Source organism: Mobula birostris, chromosome 3 (genome assembly GCF_030028105.1).
Source record: "Mobula birostris isolate sMobBir1 chromosome 3, sMobBir1.hap1, whole genome shotgun sequence".
Taxonomy (NCBI): domain Eukaryota; kingdom Metazoa; phylum Chordata; class Chondrichthyes; order Myliobatiformes; family Myliobatidae; genus Mobula; species Mobula birostris.
This window is the reverse complement of record NC_092372.1, coordinates 158,008,783-158,035,602: the sequence shown is the minus strand read 5'-3', so window position 1 is coordinate 158,035,602 and position 26,820 is coordinate 158,008,783. Positions and strand designations below refer to the sequence as shown.

General features: G+C 39.0%; 1 protein-coding gene across 1 annotated transcript; it reads right to left on the bottom strand.

Annotated features, from left to right (window-relative positions):
* Positions 1 to 1,113: 1,113 nt before the first annotated feature.
* On the bottom strand, positions 1,114 to 22,850 carry hus1 (HUS1 checkpoint clamp component). The gene is made up of 8 exons (XM_072252006.1): positions 22,738 to 22,850; positions 20,942 to 21,069; positions 17,591 to 17,767; positions 16,683 to 16,790; positions 11,867 to 11,941; positions 8,497 to 8,596; positions 5,192 to 5,323; positions 1,114 to 3,578 (listed from the first exon to the last, which is right to left on the bottom strand). The coding sequence occupies exons 1-8, from the start codon at positions 22,832 to 22,834 to the stop codon at positions 3,496 to 3,498; spliced, it is 900 nt and encodes a 299-aa protein (XP_072108107.1). The 5' UTR covers positions 22,835 to 22,850; the 3' UTR covers positions 1,114 to 3,495.
* Positions 22,851 to 26,820: the final 3,970 nt, after the last annotated feature.

The following is a 26,820-nucleotide window of genomic DNA, read 5'->3' as shown; positions in this document are numbered from 1 at the left end:
TGGTTATGGCACACATCAACCACAGCCTACCGGTCAACCTTGACGCTTTACAATTCGCCTACTGGAGCAAGACCGAAAGAAGCTGCAGAAGATCGTGAACATGGCGCAGCACATCACACAAACCAATCTTCCGTCCTTGGACTCATTTTACACCTCACACTGTCGGAGCAGTGCTACCAGGATAATCAAGGACACGATCCACCCACCCAACACACTTTTTGTCCCTCTTCCCTCCAGGAGAAGGCTCAGGAACTTGAAGACTTGTACGGCTAGAGTTGGGAACAGCTTCTTTCCAACTGTGATAAGACTGCTGAACGGATCCTCACCCACATCTGGTCCATATCCTCCAAATATCCGGACCTCCCTCTGTTTTTTTGCACTACCTTACTTTCCATTTTTCTATTTTCTATTTAAGATTTATAATTTAAATTTTTAATATTTACTTACTTTTACTATTTTTAATATTTAAAATCCAGGGAGCGGGAAGCTCAGAATCAAATATCGCTGTGATAATTTAGGTTCTAGTATCAATTGTTTGGCGACAATAAAGTATGAAGTATATAATAAGTATATAACTCCTTCCCTCTTAAAGCTATACCCTCTAGTATTTGACAATTCCATCCTGGGGGAAAAATGTCTGATTATGTGACCTATCTGTTCCTGTCATAATCTTATGGGCACACTCGATGGGCCAAATGGCCGCATTCTGCTCCTATACCTTACGGTCCATCAGGTTGCCGCTCAGATTCCAGTACTCCAGAGAAAACACCCCAAGTTTGTCCAACTTCTCCTTACAGGTAATACTCTCTAAAGCAGGCAACATCCCGCTAAGCCTAATCTGCACCCTCTTTAGATCTCTTATTTATTGCAATAATGCACACGTTATTCTGAATGTGACCTAATCAAAGTTTTTCAATTGCAACATGACTTCCCAAATGTTACACCTAATTTTGACAAGGACAAGCATTATATATTTTGTAGCCTGGGAAAAAGTACACACTCAGGACAACAAATACTTTTTCAGGTTTTAATTCCTTTATCTGTTTCAGATGTTTTAGTGCTGGAAGAGGGTCTCAAAACAAAACAAACGAACTTACAACCAGTTCCTGCCGTTACAATCTCAGTTTAACTTCCAATCCACACCCTTGTGTTTCGACGAATTGCATATGCAGTATAAAAATACATAAAGCAAACCGCACAAAACTAATACGGTAGTGGCAATTCTGAAGGAACACAATACAAACAACATTAGAATCCCACCAACCCTGTACCTTAAACATAGCAGCGAAAATGTAAGCCGATACATCTCATCTAAGACGTCTACTCCTTTCTAGTACACACGTGCTAAGCTTCCAAACACAGACTAAACATTCATGTTACGCTGTTACATTCACAATCAGTCATGATACAATAAAGTTAGCACAACTTTGGCACAACTTTTACAAGGTATTGCCTGGTAGTTAAATTACAGGAAGACTGACCTACTTGGCCGGTGAGGAACTTTGCAGAAGCCACACTGTCCAGCGCCGATGCCTTCACTGGTGAAAGTCTAAAGCATCCACATGTAAAACATGTCAAATTACCATATTCTTGATTCGCCAACAAGCATAAACTGATTCACATGGATATCGTCAATTAATACTCACCTTTCCTCACCATGCCCAGTATCTCTGGGAGGAACTTAATCCCAAAGCCCCACCAGCTTCTTCTGCCGAAAACAAAAATGGTCTCCCCACTATCCAGTGCATGCGTAATGACATCACCATCTCCACTTAAAGGCACAGTCAACTATTCTAGCATTACCTGGATGGATGCCCAAGTACACTTCTAACGATAATGAATAAGATTTGATGGTCACCCGGTTACATATACCTTCCTTGTCACCCTATCCATTATGTTGCCTTTTACAGGGAACTGTGGACTTGCATACTAATTATATTACAATACTCCTTAGGGACTTGCCATTTACCATGTACTTTCCTCTTACATTTGACCTCCAAGATGAAATACCTCATACTTGTCAGATTAAGTTTCATCTGCCAAGTCTTCCTCACCTCCATCCATATTTCCAGCTAATCTGTATCCCGTGGTATCCATTTGACAACCTTCCTCAATATCCACTAATCTTTCTAATCGTCCCACCTTCATCGTTCATTTGAATCATGCTGCCCCGTTTCTCTTGATGATTCACGTTGTTAGTTTTTGAGGTGCTCTCAGAGTATGAGATGGTAGATCTGCAGTAGTGATTGTTTCGAGTGATTGATGAAATGCCAATCACTCAGACCACTTTTCCTTGATTGTTTTTAGCTTCCCGAGTTGTTGGAGTTGCACTCATATGGGTAAATGGAAAGTGCCCCGTAGATGGTGGAAAGGCCTTAAGGTGTCAGGAGCAAGTCATTCCCCTCTACTTAACTAAACTCCTCATGCAGCTATCGTATTTATTATGTGGCCAACGTATTTATTAAGTGGCCATTGTATTTATTATGTGGGTGTTCCAGTTGTTTACTGATGATGATCAGAATATTGATGATAGTAACTTTGTGAAGGTAATGTAATTGAACATCAGGCAGAGGTTAGAGATGGTCATTGTCTGGCAGAGTTACGGCAAAATGTGGCTTATTCCTTAACATCAGCCTATGTCTGAATCCAGTTTTAGGTCCTGCTGAAGATAGGCATGATCAGCTTCGTTTGCTGAGGAGCTTTGAATGGAATTGAACATGATGCAATCAATGGTTAACACTCCCACACTCCACCTTATGATGGAAGGAAGGTCATTGATGGCTTGGCCACCACTCTGAGAAATTGTTAATAATCATGTCCTGGAGCTAGGATGTATGAGAAGAAAACTGGAAAATTATTTCTTCTAATTTAGCAATACCTTTATTGCTGAATGAGTGGTTAGAAAACCAAAACTATCAGTGTACATGAAAACAAGGAAGATGAAAAAAGGAACTGTCAGGCCAAAACAACAGTGCAGAAATAATGATACAAGTACCAATAGTTTTTGTTAAAGTTAACACATCCGTTGGAGAAACATTAAACACATCGCAGATACTTATTAGAGTAGGCACATCCCTTGGTTATTCAGGAAGGAAACGTGAGCACAGAGGAAAAGTAGATCTTAAGTTGCTAAAAAAAAAATGTGATTCTTTTACTCTGGCAAAAAATATATAACAATATGATAAACAGTTGAGTTGAATATACACTTATTTAAATTAAGAAGCTTTTGAACAACTATAGTCAATGAGACAATGTTCTCATTTGCCGAAGAGAGATATTTATCTTGCTGAGTCTGAAATGCTGTCAGGCTTTGTTTTCATCTTGCAATAATTTTTCCAAGTTTTAAAGCCTACAAATTTCTTGTAAAAATTAAAACACTTGCACTAATTCTCAGCTAGAGGAGTCATCTTCTTTCCAAAGTTGCTCAGTCTTTTCAAGAAAGTGTGATAATTCCACAAGAGCCCACAATGTAGTTAAATGTCGATAGCCATCTTCTTATGCAAGAGCAGGTATAAAGTACTGAAGAGAAACATCATCGTGTAGCAAAACAAAATGAATAACTTTTTTATTCACTATATCTGTAAAAAAAGATTGAGAGTTTGGTTAAAATTGAATCAATAATTACCTCTTATTTCCTATGAAGTAAATTTTAAATATGTTATTGAGATATGCCGGTTATAAAACCTAGGCCATCCAGTACAAGTGCCTTGTTGTAGTAATATGGCAGGCAAATTATTGACTTTGGCTTCTGTGCTTTCTCCTTTTTTCTCTAACCTTCCTTTCAAATGTTTCTCAGGAACATTTATGTTGTTTCATTTTCAAGCTAAATTTCTAGATCAGATATACAAATTATTGAAATGAAGAACAAAATCATTACAAATGGAAGAGATGAGACAGAACTGAAAATGTACATCAAAGAAGTGGAATGACAAAGAAGAATTTTGAAAGAAAGTGTTTAAGAAGAAAATGAACTTCCAAGGAAGGAAGGAAAATTAATGTTTGAAACATCAGTGGCAACTGTTTATTGGTCATAATGCTTACTCTAATGTGTGCCTTGCAATACTTTTTTTTAAGTTGATGATACAGTTAAATGTTAATTTGAGTATTTTACAAATAGTACTGTGCAAGAAGTCTTAGGCACATATATATAGCTAGGGTGCCTAAGACACTTGCACAGCACTGTAGTAATTTTATATATTGCACGGTATTACTACCTCAAAAAAATCATGACATAAGTGAGTGATGATAAACCTGATTCTAATATGGGTCTCTATTGTGGACTTTGAGTGGGAATGAGGCAGGGAGAGGGGAATCATGGCTGGAAAAGGGGAAGGGAGAATAGAGGGAGTGGGGAGCATCAGAGAGACATTCTGTAATGCCATAATTCATAAACCAATTGTTGGGAATCAAATAACCTTGCTTGATGCCTCAGGGTTGGGTGTGTCTCTGTCTCCACCAGCTTCCCCACCCCCCCCCGCTCCACCCGCCCCTGGCAGTCCTTCTCTGCCACCTGCTCTGCACCCCTCCTGTGGCACTCCACCTAAACCATTCCCAACATCCTTTACACCCACCAGATTTACAAACTTGCTCTCCATTCCACATTGGCAAATACAGTACCATGCAATGGTCTTATGCACATATCAGCTCAACGAGAAAGCATGAACAATTTTGAATATTTAAAACTCTATTATTTTCCCTCTGCTGCTACATCCCTTTTCCAAGAATCCAAGGTAAATGCTTATTCAGCACACTTCTGGTAAATTATTCTTCGATTTTGAAAAATATTTTATGTTAGTAAAGAAATGAACCGGTACAATATTGCAGGTGATGCAATTTTACTTGGTATGGGAATAGGAGACCAGATCCAGGTACTGTATTGTTATGGTAGACCCCATATTTAATATCTTTACAAATTGTTCTACATGTTCACTGGATTACAATGCATAGAGAAAGAGAAATTAAGGATGCTTTATGTAACAATTAATACTATAATATTAAAGGAAAATAATGAAATTCACAATTTTATTTAAAGAACTTAGGTAAATATTTTTATCAAAAAACTTAGAATGGGTGAATTATTATCACAGTGGGATGATGGATCACAAAGATCAGAATTAAGAAAAGATCTTGTCCTGAAGATAGAGTACAACAAATTCTTTGTCAAATAGATTAAAAAGAACTCTCTACTCACTACATATAGCCTTGCTTGGATTGACCTGTTGCCCAGCAAGAAACTGTAGAAGCCTCTTGATATCAATCTTTGCTTTAGCCATATTTGTTGAATCTCTTCTTTCGAAAGAATAAGATTGGGTTTCTTCTTCAACTATTTAAAAGAATATTTTAGATAACATTTAACAAACCATCTACTGCATCATAACCCCTTTGCAAAATACAAACTTTAAAAAATTGTTAACAATATATTTTATCAACTTGAACTTGTTAATTCTAATAATGAGATCTTTTATTTTTGTGGATTGTGTAGAAGATTGCCAAATAATACAATAGGATATGAAGCAATTGCAGATAAGTGGAAAATGGAAGTTAATCCAGCCCCGTGTGAAGTGCTGCACTTTGGAAGAAAAAGTGTAAGGGGAAAGTACACAGGATCCTTAACAGCATTGATTCACAGAAAGATTTTGAGAGACCAAGTCCATTGCTCCCTGAAAGTGGCCACACAAGTTGATAAGGTGGTAAAGAAGGCAATAGGCCATGCTTGCTTTTTTTAGTCGAGGCAATGAGTTAAAGTGTCAGGAAGTTATGTTGCAGGCCCCTTTTGGAGTATTGCATTCATTTCTGGACAATCCATTATAGGAAGGATGTGGAGGCATTGATGAGGGTGTAGGAGAGGTTTATACTAGGATGCTGCCTAGATTAGATGGCATGTGCTACAAGGAGGCTGAGGAGAGATCTGAAAGAAATTTATAAAGTTTGGGAGTCATAGATAAATAACTGTTACCTTTTTCCAGCGGTTGAAATCTCTAATACCTGAGATTTTAGTGCAATACATTTTAGGTGAGAGAGGGAAAGTTCAAAGGAGATATATGACACAAGTTTTTTCATACTGTGGCTGGCCGATGGTGTAGTGGCATCAGCACTGGACTTTGAGGCAGATGGTCCTGAGTTCAAACCTGGAAGGGTCCCGACCCTGGGCAGCAGCAACAGAAAGGCCTGGCAATCTACTTTCGTATCTTGCCACGAAAACCCGATGGGCATCTACACTATCCATAGGGTCACCATGAGTCAACAACAACAATGACAAGTGTAATAAACAGAATAAACTAAGAAATATTAATGGGTTTGAAATGCTATTCTGAATGAAATATGTCTCAGGCTGTTAAAAGAAGCAATGGGAAAAACACAGAGGCTCTAACTATATTAGGTGTATAAGATGATGAGAGGCATTGATCGTGTGAATAGTCAGAGAGTTTTTCCCAGGGCTGAAGTGGCTAACACGAGAGGGCAGAGTTTTAAGGTGCTTGGAAGTAGGTACAGAGATGTCAGGGGCAAGTTTTTTTTTAATGCAGAGAGTGGTGACTGCGTGGAATGGGCTGCCAGCAATGGTGGTGGAGGTGGATACAATAAGAGACTCCTGTGTAGGTACATGGAGCTTAGAAAAATAGAGGGCTATGGGCAACCCGAGGTAATTTCTAAAATAAATACATGTTCAGCATAGCATTGTGGGCTGATGGGCCTGTATTGTGCTGTAGTTTTTTTATGTTTCTATGATAGTTGATAGGTGATGGAGGAGGCAGGTACAATACAGGTATTTAAGAAGCTCTTCAATAAACAGATGGATATGCTGAGAATACAGGGATATGAACCACGTGTAGGCAGATTGGATTGGTTTAATTAGACATGATTAGAATGTGGAGGTTGAAAAGTTCACAAAAGCAGGGACTGCTATATTTTTGCAGCCTGAAATCATGAACATTTAAATGGAAACTTAGCACCAGCCCAGAATCAAAAAAAAAATTTGCAACCCAGTGAAAAATGAGAACGATCATTCAAATACCAAACACGAGGAATTCTGCAGATGCTGGAAATTCAAGCAACACACATCAAAGTTGCTGGTGAACGCAGCAGGCCAGGCAGCATCTCTAGGAGGAGGTACAGTCGACGTCTCAGGCCGAGACCCTTCGTCAGGACTAACTGAAGGAAGAGTGAGTAAGGGATTTGAAAGTTGGAGGGGGAGGGGGAGATCCAAAATGATAGGAGAAGACAGGAGGGGAAGGGATAGAGCCAAGAGCTGGACAGGTGATAGGCAAAAGGGATATGAGAGGATCATGGGACAGGAGGTCCGGGAAGAAAGACAAGGGGGGGGGGACCCAGAGGATGGGCAAGGGGTATATTCAGAGGGAGAAAAAGGAGAGTGAGAGAAAGAATGTGTGTATAAAAATAAGTAACAGATTGGGTACGAGGGGGAAGTGGGACATTAGCGGAAGTTAGAGAAGTCGATGTTCATGTCATCAGGTTGGAGGCTACCCTGACGGAATATAAGGTGTTGTTCCTCCAACCTGAGTGTGGCTTCATCTTTACAGTAGAGGAGGCCGTGGATAGACATGTCACTTCCGCTAATGCCCCACCTCCCCCTCATACCCCATCTGTTACTTATTTTTATACACACATTTTTTCTCTCTCTCACCATTTTCTCCTTCTGTCCCTCTCACTATACCTCTTGCTCATCCTCTGGGTTTTCCCCCCTCCCCCTTTTCTTTCTCCCTGGGCCTCCTGTCCCATAATCCTCTCATATCCCTTTTGCCAATCAACTGTCCAGCTCTTGGCTCCATCCCTCCCCCTCCTGTCTTCTCCTGTCATTTTGGATCTCCCCCTCCCCCTTTCAAATCTCTTACTAACTTTTCCTTCAGTTAGTCCTGACGAAGGGTCTCAGCCTGAAACGTCGACTGTACCTCCTCCTAGAGATGCTGCCTGGCCTGCTGCGTTCACCAGCAACTTTGATGTGTGTTGTTTATTCAAATACCAAATAGTCTATCCTTATTGAAAATCAATACAACAGTGTCAAATATTCACTAGAATGATTTTTGTTTTCAATTTGCTGTCAAAGACCCAACAAAAAAGTAGTGAACGATGGTTTTTCTTCATTAGCCAGCTAGAATAACAATGACTTATGAAGTCAACAATGGTGTTAGATATAGCAAACTAAAAGTTCATTATTTTCTATGTTAATACTGTTGTTCTATTTGCTGGGACTATTTTGGCATATAGCTTGAGCTGCAAGACAAATTAATAACATCAAGTATGAAGATGAACAAAACAAATGAAATTATGACAAAATAAAGAACAATTTAAGAATTAGGTAAAAAAAAAAAAGTACTTCTCCATCATGACTTGTAATAGTTTTGATTAAGAGACTATGCAACAGATAATTAAAAATTTACCATTGGAGCAATATTGAAAAGAAATGTAGAATCAAGCTTAAAAGTTCTGCACTCCTTTTAATTTTTTTTTAGTTTTCCAATATTTTAATACATTACTTACCCCAAGGAGGATTCCCAAGTTCCTTAAAATGTGTTGTGACAGACACCAAATCAGTGTCAATTTTCAAATTCATTTCTCCATTCTGATTGGCTTCAATGACCTAAATTGCACAGATAAAAAAATAAAAAAAACATTTTTGACTTAAGCTAGTCAATAATGCCATATCTGAAAGGAGGTACTCATCGTGATTAAATTAACTAACAATGTCAAGAAACTAAGGAAATATTTCAGTTCAAGAACGTGTGTCTGAAATTATGCTAACAATAATTAGATACAGTTTCATCAGCAATTGATGGATTATGTATCTCTGAGTAGCAGTGTCCTGCCAGTACAAATGGAATTCTGCTGCTTCCTTTCATGAATACGTATTCAACAATGAGGTACCACCAGGTCCTTAAATTCCTTAAGTAAGGTGAGCCTGTGATATCAATGGTAGCAAAGTTGTTGAAGAAGATCTATATACATTTGGAAAGGCAAGACCTGATTAGGAGACAACAGGGCAGATTGCGTCTCAAAAAATCTGGTTGATTTTTTTGAGGTTAAAAGGGAGTCTAACAAAAGCAGGATGGAAAATATTGTCTATATGGACTTTAGTAATGTCTTTCACAAGGTCAAACATTGAGAGCTGTTTTAGAAGGTAAAGGTATGAGGTATTCAAGACTTGTTGGCAAATTGGTTCCAAAATTAACTGGTAATAAAAAGTAGAGACTAGGAGTGGTTGAACATGTTTATAACTGTAAATCTATATCAAGTGGTGTATATCATGGATAGATGATAAACCTTTTGTTGTTAGTAATATATCTATGCATATGAATGGCATGGATGAGAATGTAGATGGAATGGTTAGACGTCATGAAAATTTGTAGAATCATAGATAATGAATAGGTTGTTTAAAGATATAGCATGATAGAAATCAGTTGAAAAGTTGTGCAGAGCAGTGGCAGATGGAATTTTATCCAGAGAAGTACAAAGTGATACACTTTGGGAAGTCAAATTCTGTTCAGATATGCAGAGGAAATGACAGGCATCTTAACAGCATTAATGTACAGAGGGATCCTGGGGCGCAAACCCATTGTATCCTGAAAAAGCAAATTACACCAGTAGTATAGTGAAAGGGCATTTGGTTTACTTGCCTTCATAGGCCAAGGTATTGAGTTGGGATGTCATGTTGTAATTGTAAAAAATGTTGGTTAGACCACACTTAAGATTATTGTATACAGTACTAGTCACCACACCACGGGAAGGTATGGTTGCAATAAAGGAAGTGTAGAATAAATTCATCAGAACATTGCCTGGAATGGAGGGATGTTGTTAGAAAGAGAATTCATCAAGATGGCACCTGCATACAACACTCCTTCGGTCAACATCTTCTGGATAGATCATGAAACCATATGCTTCACTCCTTTTATGTCTTTTTCATTTGCTTTTCACTGTTGGAGCCTGTGATTTGCAATTTGGAGATAGTTTGGGTGTTTCAGTGCTCTGCAGTCTCGAAGGGGATTCCAAGAAGCAGAGGGAGTGTGCGGGAACCTCGTGGCAAGGAGGCTGCGAGCCAATGTTTGACTCCATTTCACCAATTAAATCTTCCATTGTTCGCTGATTAAAGCGACAAGGGAGATTTAAACTCCCGCTGCCTGCCTTTTTATCACTGGGGAATTGCTCTGCTGCTGGAGAGGGGCGACTACCTTTTTATGGCTGGTGAAATCGCTCTGCTATGGAGAGGGAAGACTGCCTTTTTATCGCTTGTGAGATCACTCCATTACAGAGAGGGGAGACTGTCTTTTTATTGCTGGTGAGTTCGCTTTGCTATGGAGAGGGAGAACATTGCCCAGATTTCCTGCGTTTTGGATGTGGACCTTCTAAAAAGTTTTTTTTGTATTCTGTGTTTTTCGCCTGAACTTCCTCGTTTTTTGTGTGTGTGCGGGGGAGGAGGATTTGGGGGTCGATGTGCCAGCTCTGTTTTTGTTCTCTTTTTTTTTGTCGAGGAGGAGGGGTCTGGGGGTTGATGATCGTGCTGCCTTTCTTTTCTTTCTTGGTTTCATGGCTATCTGGAGAAGAATATCAGAGTTGTACACTTCGATAATAAATTAACCTTTGAACCTTTGGTTTGGTTATGTTTAGCCTCAGAGGAATCTAGGACGCTGAGGAGTGAGCTTACAGAGATTTATAATATTGTGAGGGGCATTAAAAGAATCAAGAGTCAGAATCTTTTTCCAAAGACAAAGGACTTAAGAATTTGAGGACAATGATTAGATGAGAAGGGAGAAATTTAAAGGAGATCTGAAGGATGAGTTTTTCACCTAAACAGTGGTGAGCATATGAAATTAGCTGCCAGAGGAGGTAGTATAGGTAAATAATGTTACAATATTGAAAAGGCATTTCGGCAGGTACTTGGATGGGAAAGAATCAGAGGGATAGGGGCCTAATGTAAGCAGACAGGATCAGTGTGGAGAGGCATCATACGCAAGGTGGGCCTTAAGGGCACTTTTCTGTGCTCTACGATCCCATGACTCTATGTATACCCACTTTCTGCTGTCTCAACTCACTGCTGGCTCCTTTTGCACAACTCTACAATTTTCCCCCACATATTTATTCAATTCCCTGATCAGCAGACAGTACATTCCAGGTTCCAATTATTCACACCACATGTAAAAAAAAAGTAGCTATCATTCTTAATTCTTCCATGTTTTATCACCTGCGACTCATGTTCATAACCTTCCATCTAAGGAATGAGCTTTCCATTATCAACTGCACACACGCCATTCAATATTTTATATATTTCTATCAAACCTCCCCACAAAATAAAGATGACCCTTGCCAAACTGAAACACAAAACATTCACCATTAAATACAAATAGAGAATTTTGTGGGCCAAGAATCTGTTATCTAACATTCGAGCACCTAGGTCTTAAAGACCTAGTATAAAATACAAAATGAGATACCTTCAATAATTGACTTGTTTTATAGATAAACAGCTTCATTTTATAGGAGCATTTCACTGGGTTCAACACCTGTTCAATATATCACTGAGATCAAAGTGGGATGTTTATATCAACTTCACTTTTCTAGCTGACCTAAAATTTCTTAGTTCCCTTGGATACCAAAGTAATCTGTTCATCTGTCCCAAATCATCCCACAGACTGAGCATAAACAGCTCTAAACAGAGAATTCCAAAGATTCATAAACTTAAATGAAAAACTTCTCACTAAATTATAATATCCCCATTCATCGTACTCACTTACAGTATATGTAAACAGAATACTTAAATATTTTTAATTTTCTCTTCCAGCAATAATATTTTTCAGCAATTAAGGTGGCAATGTAAACAAAATGGAAAACTAATTAATTGTGCAAAGGCACACACACTCACAATATGGTTAGAAAGATTCTTCATTCTTTCCACAACACTCTTCATGGTCTTCAGTACTGGGAGATAAATACTGACCTTTAAAATCAAGATAAGTAGATTCATACAAGTATATTAATAATTACATTAAACTTAGGTGCAATATATAAGGTAGTAGTCGCCAACCAGTCGATCGTGATCGACCGGTCGATCTTTGAGACTTTCTTAGTAGATCCCGAAAAAAAATGAAAAATAAATACACAAATACATTATGCCTGATAAACCTTTTGATGCAAAAGCAAATTTTACCCCTAGAGCGCATATGTGAGTCGCTTTTAACCCACACTTAGTTACTTTCCCTGGTTATTGTGTTTCTCTTTTTCACTGCCCAGCATCGTGCATCACATATGTGCTGACATCACGTGACTATTGCCACTGTCTGTCAAATTTCTATGAAGCATGGGAGAGCTGAAAAAGTGTTTACAATAAACGAACAAATAGGCAAACTGTCCAATGGCGAAAGAAAACAACACGTGTGGGTAAAAATGACTCACTTATGCATTCATGACTTAACTAGAAAATTTCTCAGTATAGCGCAGACCTCTGCGGAGGGGGCAGTTAACTGAGGAGTAATTGTTAAAATCTGTATTTCAGATAATGCAATTGCAAAATGCAGTCCTCACTGGCATAAAAATTTGATCAACTTTAATTGGTTTTGACTCTATTATGCTGCAGTTTATATTACGTCAGTTATGCAAAAGTTTGATCAGTTGTACTGCTCTTTCTTTCTTTCAAATGTTTTGCCTTTGATGACCTGAATTCATGTTTAGCATTTCGGATAGTGTGCTAGTAATTAGCATTATTTTTAGTTTTTACTGAAAAGTTAGTGCCTTTCTCTCTCTTTTGATTTAGCCATTGTATTTTTTCAGCGTAGCTTGTGCTGCATCAAAGTGACCAATTAGATTAGATAAGAGTACAGACTGTCGCAGACATCAGTATACGGCACTCGCTGGTGATATCCTGCAAAGTAGCTAGCTAGCATGGTGGAGGCTCCACGAAAGAAGGTGAAAACATACAAAATCCATCTAGAATGGGAAGAGGAATTTCTATTTACCTTGGTGAAAGACAAGTGTGTATGTACGTTGTGCCACCAAACACAAGCACTGACTAAAAGAGGGAATCTGGAGTGGCACCACAACACCACCCACCAGAAGTTTAAACACACCTAGCCCCCAAAGAGCACAATCAGTGCCAGGAAAGTTGACGAGCTGAAATCGCATTTGAAGGCCCAGCAATCGTTTTTCACAAAACATGCTGCTCAAAATAAGGCTGCTATTGAAGCATCATTTCGTGTAAGTCACCTTTTGGCTAAACACAAGAAGCCTTTTACAGATGGCGATTTATTCAAAGAAGCAATGGCCATTACCGCACAGACTGTTTTTAATGACTCTAAAAACAAAAACGACATCAAAACCGCAATACATAATATACTGCTTGGCCCTGCAACAGTGACAAGGAGGGTGGAGTCACTCTCAGAGGACGTGGATCGACAAGTGTTAAAGGACTTGTCACTGTGGATATTTTTCACTGCAGTTCAATGAATCCCTGGATGTAATGCAAACAGCTCAGCTTGTTGTATTTGTCAGAATGGCTTTCCAGGATTTTACAACAAAGGAGGACTTCCTCACTCTTTTGCACTTAAAGGAGAGAATGAGAGGTGAGGATATTTACAATGAGTTTAAAAAATGTCTGTGAAAATGACATCCTCATTCATAAACTGGTGGCAATTACTACTGATGGGGACCCAGCAATGCACGGTGTGCGCCTTGGTTTTATAGCACTGTGCCGTAATGACCCCGACTTTCCCGACTTCCTGGATTATCACTGTGTGATTCATCAGCAGGCCTTGGCTGGGAAGGTCGTGGACTTTTCTCATGTAATGACACTGGTGGTCAAACTGATAAACTTGATTCGAGCAAAAGCGCTTCAGCACCGCTTATTCAAGGCATTATTGGATGAGCTCGATGCCGCTTACGGAGACATACTTCTCCATGCTGATGTTCGGTAGTTGAGTCGCCGCAAAGTGCTGCAACGATTTGTTGACTTTCTGCCTGAGATAAAGACTTTTCTGTCGACAAAAAATGAGGAGCACGAGGAACTGTCAGATGATGCATGGCTACTGGATTTAGGGTTTCTGACAGACCTAACGGCTAAATTAAACGCACTTAACAACGAGCTCATGGAAAAAGACCTCAAGTAAAAGGCCTCAAGTTGGAAGTACAATCTGAGTTGTTTTCTCTAAACAATTTAGTAGGTCGATCTTGCCTTTCACTAAGGCGGAGTAGGGGATCTTGGGCTTAAAAAGGTTGGCGACCACTATAATAAAGGAAAATAGACCAAATGAATAGATATGTTAGCAATTCAGCCTTTGGCAGAATTGTGTTCAGTAACATTAGGAGGAATTCAATGTATTTTTCAGCAGAGATGGGAACAAAGAAATAGTACATAAAAGGATAGAGGGAATTGGGGCTAGGGTTGGTGGCCAAGGGTAGATAGAAAATATACTGTTCAAAAATCATAACAGAGGTGAACTGAGATCTAGCTGACCTTTGATAAAAGCAGTCTTCCATTCAATGTCTTGTGACCACATACAACCAAAATCCAAAAGAAAGACTGTTTTCAGTTCAGTAAGATAACTTTTCTTTAACCAAAATGCATCACTTCTCATGTCCTAACATTTAACTTAAGTGCCATTTTTGGCACATTTATATATTTTATTAATTTTTCTGCAATGTCCTTTTTTTTTAAATTGTAAGAATTAAGATTATAACAAAATAGAAAGCATAGTTGATTCTCTGGAAAAGCAAAGAAAATTACAGATGTTATAAAGGAAGATTACCGGTATGTTTTTGTTTATATATTTAATTGTGATTATACTCTGAAAATAAACATTTAGAAAGACTTCCTGCTCTCATAATTGTGTTGTTTGCCTGGCATACTTACTTATTTTATAATCCATGCTCACTACCTCTCTCTGTGGCAAATGCAAACCTCTTCCTCAATGGGGAAAATCGTACAATTCTAAAAACCAAGATACTTAGCTGCCCAGATTACAGTTAATCAGATTGGCATCTCAGCTATTGAAAATGCATATCACTTGGCCATGTGATACTCAGACATTAAACCAAGATATATAATTTGTACAGTCTCTGCAAATTGGCCTTTCAGGATCCAAGGATACATTACATCAACCCATCGGCTTCGTATTCCTTTAACCAAAGTACGAGTTAAAAATTTCCTTTTATCTATTAAATCACTCCTCATTACCCAACACTTCAAGAACCACATTGGCTCTCATATCCCTTTCTTTAGCTCTGATATTAGTTATGATCAAAGTAGCACTTACAAATATATCTCCTAATAATAATAACGTAGGTCGAATCCAGAACTTTTCTGGGTAGCGGACAACTTCCTCCCACGCCGTTCTGACGTAGTTGGAGTTCACGTACGAGGCAAGTTACAGCAGTGGTTTGCCATTGCGTTCTGCCAGGTGAGTTTTTCCCCAAAGAGATCACCAGCTCTCAACCTCGCACGGATGGAAAGCGTACCGGGGGAGCCGGCTGGATTTGAACTTCGGAACCTCAGCCCCACAGTCCAGCGCTGATGCCACTATACCCCCTACAGTATATTATAATCACTATTTCTAAATTCAGGCTTCTAGAGGAGTTTGCTAGCCCAAAGCACATGGAGTTAAAATGGTGAATGGGGTTGAAGTGAACATTAATATCTGAGAAGTTGTTTAATCAGATCATTTTTTTCTCAAAAATGCAACATGGTACAATTCCACATAACATGACTCCTCAAATATAACTTGTTTGAGAAATTCTCTTCTATTTTAGGAATAAGGGCTTCATGCACAAGGGAAAATGACCACTTTTACCACCTCATCCAATCTCACACCATCTCAACTTGGAAATATATTTCTATTTGATTGTCACTAGGTCCAAATTCTAGAATTCTCTACCCAACCACATTATGAGAACATCTTCAATAGAAGCACTCTAACCATTTAGGAAGGTGACTTACCATCACCTTCTCCGGTGCATTTTAGGGAAGGGAAGTAAGAAAAATACACACTAATCTTCACTGAAAGGTGAAGCGGAAAGAGACAGCTGCCTGGATGTCATCATCTTGGAGGGTCTATCCTAGGTCCAACACATAGATGCAACCATGGAGAAGGTATGCCGGTGCATCTACTCTGAGAAATGTAAGGACTCTGAAATTCAAAGACTCTGATAAACTATTACAGTGGAAAGTATTCCAGCTGGTTGCATCACAGCCTGGTATGAAAACTGCAATGTAGAGGAGCACAAGAGGTTATAAAGAAAAGTGGGCACAGCCAGTTCCCTCTCAATTTGCACCAATGTTGCTATGTTTATTTTGTGTAATTTATGTACAGTTTATGTTAATTTGAGTTTATTAACTTATAGTTGTAATGTTTGTAATGTACTGTGCTGCTGTTGCAAAAGCTGAACTTCATAGTATTTGTACCCTAGACATATATGGTTTTAACTATAAATTAAATTTGACTTGCCAATTATGAACCAAAATTAATGTTGTCCTTGGCAAAATGTCCACTTTTCAGAGAGAAAAAAATAAATGAAGGGTTTCTCTATTCTACTACTATATGGAAAGGAATCTGAAAATAAATCAAATCAAAAATCCTACTGTTAGTAATGAAGGATCTTCTAGCAGTGCTACAATTAGATGAAGTATATTTAATATTGAAGTATATTTTTAGGAAATGATAATGTAAAAAGAAATAAACCTCATTACTTACATCAAAATCTGGAACACTGGGTTCTTCAAAATCATTCCAAAGCTTTCTGGGGATAATGCTAACAGGAATGTCATGTGTAACAATGCGACTGTGGTGAGAAAGTGATGGCTACAAAAACAGGAAATAAATTATGTCTAACTTTTCCAGCAAATAATAGAAATAGCATTTATGTACAATTGTAAAATTGTCAATAATTTGTGCATGGAATTCAACAACTGAAAATTTTACTTTTAAGCACAGATATTTTATGTAAAAACACATTTGAGGAGTTCATTAATAAATCCAGGTTCCTGATGCCCAGATTCTATGCTGATTTACAGTATTATCTTTATCTTCTGCTTTATTTTCTTTTTAATTTCTGACTGTTGAAAACACTATTATACAGTATCTGCAACTCTGATCTTCTGCTGTCAATTTCCTTTTTAGTTTAATTTCCGTTCAGCCATCTTTTTCTACATGTTTCAAAATATTGCACAATAACCTCCCTGGCTCCTGTTCTTTGCCTTGGCAAATGAAAGCTAGCATTGTACTTTAGGTGATTGTTGGACTTTTACATAAAGGTCCCTTTGTTTCTCAATATTGCCAAGGACCTCACCATTCATTGTGTACGTCCTAACCTTCTTAGTCTTCCCAAAACACATCACGTCATAATGATCCATATCATGAAGCCAACCTTGTGCAGCACTGACAAGAGCTACATGGGAAATATTCCTTACTATAGCTCACAAAACTATAAGAATTATCAAAGAACAAAGCTGCAAATTTCATGAAAATGTTAAAATTATCTTCACTCAGGATGTAAAAATATTGATGCTTACAGTAGAGAAAACATTTTTAGTAAAAGACATAAAAACTGCTAATGTCACCACATAAAAACTGCTGGCATTATAAATCTTCAAAGGCCTTACCAGTTCCACGGCAATGGTAATGCATGGACAATGCTTCATGGTCAGTTTTATTTTCACAGCTTTTGCATTCTGGGAGGTTTTCAATGACCTTGAGAGGTTTTCAGGTGTTAGTTCCAGATAAATTTCATTATACTCTGCTGACACACCTTCAATCTGGAATTCATCAAAAAAATTGCCCTGCGCATTTGAAGAAAGCACACGTGTTAAGTTGCTGAGACATGCAACACTTACAAATATAAGGTAGTTAGGCTTTTCAGGGTCGCTTTTGCAGGAGTCACTCCCAGCACAGTTGATTGCTAACATTTTGAAGTAACAACTTGCTACAGGGGATAAAAGTCAGAGTTGGCAAATTTATTCTCTGATATCTTGTCGATCCTGTATCTTGCACCAGGCAGTCTGAAATGCCTTTTCAATGTCTTAGCAAAACATTGAGATGTGGCAATGGGGAGGTAACTATAGGGTGAACAATGGAAGAAATGGAACAAGAGTCAGGCATTGCTCAGAGAAGGAGAAAATAAATGAGTGATGGCCAAATTGAGTCTTTTTCAATCTATCACAATCACACATATGGTCAATTTACTTTTCTAGACATTTCATATAAACTAAAGTGTCATGCTCTCGCTTTGACATTAATTTTTAGAAATTCAAGGTTAAGAACATGTCACCACGGAACAAATCATCAGGAACAGACAGTTTCTATCCTGGAGCTTCAGGTACTTTTACATTGGAAATTTGCAGATATCTAATCATTAATACAAGAGAGAAACCAGGATATTACAGACCAGTTTGCCTGGCATCTGTCGCTTAAAGATTATTATAATCTACAAATAAGGATGGAGCACTCAACCCTTGAAAATTTTCAACCAGAGTGATAACATGGATTTTGTTTTAGAAAAGTAGTCACACGTGACAAACCTTACCATAACTTTGGTCAGATGAATGTTTACATCTGAATTATATGTAAAGTTATGCATAGGAATATGCTTATATTCTTTGGAGGCAATTAACTAAGATCCAAGTTTACTGGATTTAAAGTAAATTGTCGATGAGCAACAGGAAGGAGGAAGGAGGAAGAAGGGATAATGGACAAGTATTCAGATTAACAGAAGTAAAAACAGAAAATGCTGCTAACAGCAAGTTGGGCAGTAGCTTTGGTTAGGGAAACAGTTAAGAGCAGTTTTAGTAAGAGAAAAAGTTAATTTTTCAGATCAATATATGTTTGTGAGAACTGCAATATATAGCAAACAAACAGTTTTAAACTGCACAGAAGATAGTAAGAATGGTAGGATACAGGTAAATCTCCGATAAGGGGAGACCAAATGGGTTAACATAACAGTGAGGAGATATAAACATGAGATTATGTAAATGCTAGAGTCTTGTAGAAGAATCCAGCCCAAAAAAATTATTGTTTATTCCCCTCCATAGATGCTTCCTGACTAGCTGAGTTCTTCCGGTATTTTGTATGCAGAGGTAGATTATGTTTAGTTGTCTATGTTACATTTTGCTAATAGTAAGGTCGAAGTTATGCTCTTTCAGGTCAGGCTGTACGAGCAGAGAGAAAAACTGATCATTGATGGATGTCTGTCAGAAATAGCTAGTTCTGATATAGGCAAATTTAATTTTCAGTCAAATTAGGAGGATGGAACTAGTAGCATTCAAGGATCTATGTTAGAGCATCACTTTGTAACAACTTATGTGTGAAAAAAGCTTTATAACCAAGTTTGCAATAACATTAAGAGAGACAGCATTATATACAATGCAAGCTAAAGCATTAAATCGCAAGATTTTATCTTATGCAAGAGGAATTCTGCAGATGCCGGAAATTCAGGCAACACACGTCAAAGTTGCTGGTGAATGCAGCAAGCCAGGCAGCATCTCTAGGAAGAGGTACAGTCGACGTTTCAGGCCGAGACCCTTTGTTAGTCCTGACGAAGGGTCTCGGCCTGAAACGTCGACTGTACCTCTTCCTAGAGATGCTGCCTGGTCTGCTGCGTTCACCAGATTTTATCTTATCATGTGATGTCACTAGAAATACCAACATTCACTGAATTGCCAGGTAACTTGTAATTCCCGTTTGTGTATTACGGTCCGAGCCAGTGGACCTGCCTTGTAGCATTCCTGCTGGACTCACCACAATGAAACACAAACATTCTAAAACAGAGTTTCAACAGAAGCATTTAAAAGAAGTTCAATAGGCTTTCTCCAGCAGAGATGTCAAAAGATATCAGGGAGCAGCAGGGCAGAAACATGGCCTTACCATGCTCGGTCCCACACTACCCTGTGGGAGGCTGCAGCATCTGACTTCCAGGTCAATGTTCAAAGTAAATTTATTATCAAAGTACATATATGTCGCCATGTACAATTCTGAGATTCATTTTCTTGTGGGAATATGCAATAAATCTAATACCATAATAGATTCAATGGAAGACCACACTCAACAGGGCAGACAACCAGTGTGCAAAAGACAACAAACTGCAGATAGAAAAGAAAAAAAAGAAAGAATAGTAATAATAAGTAAGCAATATGAAATGCTTACTTAGAATTTGAGATGAAGAGTCCTTGTAAGTGAGTCCGTAGGTTGTGGGAACTGTTCAGTGATGGCGTGAGTGAAGTTATCCCCTCTGATTCAGGAGTCTGATGGCTGAGGGGTAATAAATGTTCCTGAACATGGTGGTGTGAGTCCCGAGGTTTCTATACTTTCTACTGATGGCAGCAGTGAGAAGAGAGAATAACCTGGGTGGCGGGGGTCCCTGATGATGGATGCTACTTTCCTGCGACAATGCTTAGTGTAGATTTGCTCAATGGTGATGAGGACTTTACCCATGATGGACTACTTTTTGTAAGATTTTCAGTTCAAGGGCATTGGTGTTTCCATATCAGGCTGTGATGCAGCCAATCAATATACTGTCCACCATACATCTATAGTTTATCAAAGTTTTAGATGTCATGTTGAATTAGTCTCACAGAGGCATTACAGGAAAGCTCAACAGATGAGGGAGTGCAGGACAAGATGACCAAAATATTGGTGGAAGGCCATCTGTTACAAAATTCATTGCATTTCATTCCTATGTCCTCCGTACTGCATTCATCATTATATTTGCCCATTCACCATGGCCAATGTTCTCAAAGTACCATCTCCAAATATGAGTAAAGATTTGGAGAGGAAATTCAAGGAAAGAGGATAACTAATGATAAGAGCAAGCATTAGGGGTGAGTAAAAGTTGCTTTAGAGATAAATGTAAAAGCGTCGGTTTGTACATAAACATAAACACAATATCTCATATTGGGTACACAAATTAAATTATACCTATTACCAAAACTCTTAAATAATTTGGTTAAATTTCAGTTTACCTGAAATAGCTGACACCACATAGCAACACCTCCACTAGCAACTTTGTCAGAGAGGATGAAGAAAAGCCTGTCAGAACTGAGTCTTAAAATACATGTTTTTGTGAGCTTCGAGATCGTATTCACTATACCTGTGGATATACAAAAAATTCAATGATTAAGATGTAGAACTTAGTCAAGATAATTCCAAGTCAATTTTCACAATGAAGCTAGGAGTTTCTTCAACTGATTTGGCTAAGGTTCAGTCTAGTTTTGCTCATATCTGATCTATGTTGCAAAACAGATCACTTCATTGTTATCAAACGTTAAGCCTGACTTTATCCTTTTTCAGGAAAAGTGATACCATTTGGAGCTCCTAAACCAATGAGAGAATTCTGGTAGCGAAGTCCAAATACCTTTTAAATATCCCATTCAATGATTCTTCTCACTCAAAGGGATCTATTTTGGCCTTTTGGTTATTAGCGGTAACAGGAAGCTAACTTTCAATATGGAACTATAAAAATAGCAGGTCAAATGTGAAAAGTTAATTGATACTGGAGATAGTTAAAATAAATATGTCTCAATTTATGCACTAAAATTACACTAGTACTTCTTGTTTCCACTGATTTGCATTTAAATGCCACCTTTCAACACTTGAGCATTTTTAAAGCTAGTGAATATCCCGTCACTGCCCAGGCAGACAACGTGGTAGCTCCCGTACATGCAGTAATTCCTCAGTAGCAACACATTGAAACTAATTGGATAATCTGCTTGCAGCAACATCAACTGAAGGATAAATGTTACACTACACACTGGAGAGCATTCCCCTGCTGTATCACTACATATAACCATCTGAGAGAGCAGAAAGGTACTTGAGCAAAGCCTTATTTTTAGAATAAACTTTGGGAAGACACTGGATTCATAGTTCAAAGATTGAGCCTCAAGTACAAAGGTTTAACTTCATCAATTTCTTTCAAGCAGCTATGTTGGTCTGGGAAGAGTAATAAAAGTTCCTGGAGGGACAGCCAGCATAGAAAATGAGGTTCAAATATAGACAACACACATCAAAGTTGCTGGTGAACACAGCAGGCCAGGCAGCATCTGTAGGAAGAGGTGCAGTCGACGTTTCAGGCCGAGACCCTTCGAAGACGAAGGGTCTCGGCCTGAAACGTCGACTGCACCTCTTCCTACCGATGCTGCCTGGCCTGCTGCGTTCACCAGCAACTTTGATGTGTGTGCTTAAATTTCCAGCATCTGCAGAATTCCTGTTGTTTGCGTTCAAATATAGAGTTGTGGGAATAAAAGGCACATATCCGGAACGCAACAATGAGGTCTAGGGCTTTGAAAATGAAATGGATGAGGATTGTGGATAGTAGTTTCCGAGGATGGCTATTCTGAGGAAAGAGAAACTTGTAAATGTAGGGAGTACCGAATAACACTTTCCAAACTGCCTCTGCTTAACACCTCTGGTGGCTCAGTTTTAAGAACGGAAACCAGAAGAGAAAAAACATTGGAGTTGACGACAGAGGGGAAGGGTTAAAAAAAAGTGCTTTGAATTATTTCACAGATTCTAGCTACTATCGGAATGGAGAAAGGGACAAAGAGATATCATGGAAATTGCCTCGATTAAATACAAAGGTTGCAGAGAACGAAGACAAATTGGGGGGAGCGGGTATCTTTTCCGCCTAATGTAAAAGGTAAATGGGACATCAAGTGCTTCTGCCTCGGTCAGGAGAGGCCCCCTGTCCAGGATACGATCAATGCGCTGCGCTCACTGGGAGCCCCTAAGCACACGCACACAACTACCAACCAACACTCACGAGTAAAATGATTCAGACAACCGACATCCACAATTTTCGCTCGAAACTTCATAGCCGCCAGTGAGAAAAACGTCACTGCTGCAGTTCTTCCGTCCATGTGCTGAGCGTCATTTCCGCTATGGTCAAGACGCGGATCGGTTACCATGGCGACAGCACCAGAGGCTGTCCCACAGTCAGAGAAGATTTCATTGACATCTGCAACCAGGGCTACACGTTTAACTAAAGGGCGGGGGGGGGTGTTGTTAATCACGACTAGAATATAAGTGATAAGTCAACTATGAGTCACTTATGAGTGGCTAGTACAGTTAATTTCGTTTCTAAAAGAGTTTATCTAACGAATTTAATATTAAACACAGCGCATATTTTCTTCTCATGAATATAGTGATAAGTCAATTATATGTCAATAGCGTAGGCTTCCAACTAACTGTTTAGTTTCTGGTTGTAAGTGGAAGTCAGTCTTCAGTTCTTAAAAATAAATGGAAAGTAGCAATCAGCTTGAAGTTAAACACACAGCTTTGTATTTTTGCAGATGCTCTATGAAAGCAGATGTTATTAACTACACTTGCTTTATTACACCCAAGATGCAGTATAAGACTATGGGTTGTTTCAAACAGACAGGCTGGCTGTTAAGTTGCTGAGTTAAAGGAAGCTAGCAGAACAGATGGATAATATCATTTAGCTTATCAGTAACTGATCTACTTGTAGGAAGGTTTTATGTGCTCACAGAAGTTAACTTCATCGCATTTACGGCCTTAATTGAGGTATATGTCTCAGAAAGTAGTTTTAGACCGTTTGAGTTATAAGGATGTCTGAGGAAATATCATATGCTTGTGAAGTCATGCAAGTGAGAGAGAAAGGGTATAAATGTAGAGAGCAGTTCAGGCTTATTAAGAATGGGGTAAGGAATATCAAGAAGAAACAAGAGGTGAACTCGAATCAATTCCTCCAGCTACAGTTTCTGCGGCGAACAAATTTTTTGTCTGCAGCTTATGGATATGTGTTTTTAGTTGACAGGAATGGTACCTGTGTTTTGGAAATCTCTTGAGCTTATGAAATCCTTTATGTGTTGTTCTTTATCTTTTATTATTTGTGCTAAATGCTTAATGTTTAAGAAATGCTCTTGTGTTTTGTAAATGATTTGTAACTTGGAAATGTTTTATAATGTTTCAAGATTCAAAATAATGATACAGTGATTCAAGATATGATTGAGATTCTCTGTGAGAATTAGGAAATGTTTAAGATAGAAATCCTCTGTGAGTTTTAAATATGTTTTAAGACTGTTGTTTGGATTTAAATGTGTATAAATAAATGAACAGTGTTTTAAACTATTTGATTAGATGGAAGAATATTCTCCTTGATAGGGAGAAGGGACCCACCACTCAAATAGTGGATATTGACAGCTAATCTCGCCGTGGAGAATAAACAGGGGAGTAAACAAGTCTTTGAAGATTGGGCAGTTAGAGTATAATCTTCCTTTTATGAGAGTCTTCTCCTTCTTCTTCTTGGGCCCTTAGTTCCCAGTGGAGCATAGGCCACTGATGATCTCCCATCTCCATCATCTTCTGTTCTGAGCCAGTTTCTTGATGGTGGACCAAGAGTTACCCATTGTCTAATTTCAGCCTTGCCATCTCTCCTCCATGTGTCCCTATTTCCTCTTTCCTTGAAGATTCCATTTTAATGCCTACCTGATGATGTTGTTGGTTGGCTTCCTCACGGTGTGGCCAAAGCATCCCCATTTCTGTTAGCATATTTGTATCGATGGATTGCCTGGTTGGTATTTTCCCACAATGTCTGGTTGGTTACTTTATCAGTCCATCTGATGTTTAGGATCCTTCTCAGGCACTGGTTGATGAAAGCCAGCATTTCTTGTCGTGTCTTCTTTGTTGTTCTTCAGAGCCATATAGGAGCACTGTTTTTAACTTTTGAGTTAAAGATACTGATTTTAGTTTTCCTTGATATGAGTCTTGATGTCCACACTTTCATCAAGATGTTGAAAGCTACTCTGGCCTTGTTGATTGTGGCTTTGACATCCTCATCCATTCTACTATGTATATTCACAATGCTTCCAAGATAGACAAAAGAAGTCAATTCTTCCAGTGTTGGATCTCTCATCACTATGGGTCTCTTGCTGGTGCAGTTTATCTTCATCACTTTTGTTTTATCTACATTTGGTCTTAGACCCAGCATGGTGGAGTTAGCAGTCAAGAGTGTTGAGTTCTCTTCCATCTGTTGGTTACAGCTAGATAGTTGGGCGATATCACCTGCAAATTCTACGTTATCAAGTTGCCCCCCACGTAGTTCACTGGATTCCATGTCATTTTTAAGACAAATGTAGGTCACTTACAGTCAGAAACAGGTGAATTAATCATGGGGAACAAGGACATGGCAGACCAATTGAATAACTACTTTCATTCTGTCTTCACTAAGGAGGACATAAATAATCTTCCAGAAATAGTAGGGGATCGAGGGTCCCGTGAGATGGAGGAACTGAGGGAAATACATGTTAGTAGGGAAGTGGTGTTAGGTAAATTGAAGGGATTGAAGGCAGATAGATCCCCAGGGCCAGATGGTCTGCATCCCAGAGTGCTTAAGGAAGTAGCCCAAGAAATAGTGGATGCATTAGTGATAATTTTTCAAAACTTTTTAGATTCTGGATTAGTTCCTGAGGATTGGAGGGTGGCTAATGTAACCCCGCTTTTTAAAAAAGGAGGGAGAGAGAAACTGGGGAATTATAGACCGGTAAGCCTGACATCGGTGGTGGGGAAAATGCAAGAGTCAGTTATCAAAGATGTGATAACAGCACATTTGGAAAGCGTTGAAATCATCAGACAAAGTCAGCATGGATTTGTGAAAGGAAAATCATGTCTGACGAATCTCATAGAATTTTTTGAGGATGTAACTAGTAGAGTGGATAGGGGAGGACCAGTGGATGTGGTATATTTGGATTTTCAAAAGGCTTTTGACAAGGTCCCACACAGGAGATTAGTGCAAACTTAAAGCACACGGTATTGGGGGTATGGTATTGATGTGGATAGAGGATTGGTTGGTAGACAGGAAGCAAAGGGTGGGAATAAACGGGACCTTTTCAGAATGGCAAGCAGTGACTAGTGGGGTACCGCAAGGCTCAGTGCTGGGACCCCAGTTGTTTACAATATATATTAATGACCTAGACGAGGGAAGTAAATGCAGCATCTCCAAGTTTGCGGATGACACGAAGCTGGGCGGCAGTGTTAGCTGTGAGGAGGATGCTAAGAGGATGCAGGGTGAATTGGATAGGTTAGGTGAGTGGGCAAATTCATGGCAGATGCAATTTAATGTGGATAAATGTGAGGTTATCCACTTTGGTGGCAAGAACAGGAAAACAGATTATTATCTGAACGGTAGTCGATTAAGAAAAGGGGAAGTGCAATGAGACCTGGGTGTCATTATACACCAGTCATTGAAAGTGGGCATGCAGGTACAGCAGGTGGTGAAAAAGGCGAATGTATGCTGGCATTCATAGCAAGAGGATTCGAGTACAGGAGCAGGGAGGTATTACTGCAGTTATACAAGGCCTTGGTGAGACCACACCTGGAGTATTGTGTGCAGTTTTGGTCCCCTAATCTGAGGAAAGACATTCTTACCATAGAGGGGGTACAAAGAAGGTTCACCAGATTGATTCCTGGGATGGCAGGACTTTCATATGATGAAAGACTGGATCGACTAGGCTTATACTCTCCGGAATTTAGAAGATTGAGGGGGGGATCTGATTGAAACGTATAAAATTCTAAAGGGATTGGACAGACTAGATGCAGGAAGATTGTTCCCGATGTTGGGGAAGTCCAGAACGAGGGGTCACAGTTTGAGGATAAACGGGAAGCCTTTTAGGACCGAGATGATGAAAAACTTCTTCACACAGAGAGTGGTGAATCTGTGGAATTCTCTGCCACAGGAAACAGTTGAGGCCAGTTCATTGGCAATATTTAAGAGGGAGTTAGATATGGCCCTTGTGGCTAAAGGGATCAGGGGGTATGGAGAGAAGGCAGGTATAGGGTTCTGAGTTGGATGATCAGCCATGATCATACTGAATGGCGGTGCAGGCTG

Excerpts from the sequence above, each read along its gene's own strand:
- hus1 (XM_072252006.1), bottom strand. The coding sequence starts at position 22,834 with ATGGACGGAAGAACTGCAGCAGTGACGTTTTTCTCACTGGCGGCTATG. Across the intron at positions 21,070-22,737 it reads TTGTCTGAATCATTTTACTC|GTATAGTGAATACGATCTCG; the intron begins GTGAGTGTTGGT and ends GTATATCCACAG. Across the intron at positions 11,942-16,682 it reads CCAGTGTTCCAGATTTTGAT|GTCAGTATTTATCTCCCAGT; the intron begins GTAAGTAATGAG and ends TTGATTTTAAAG.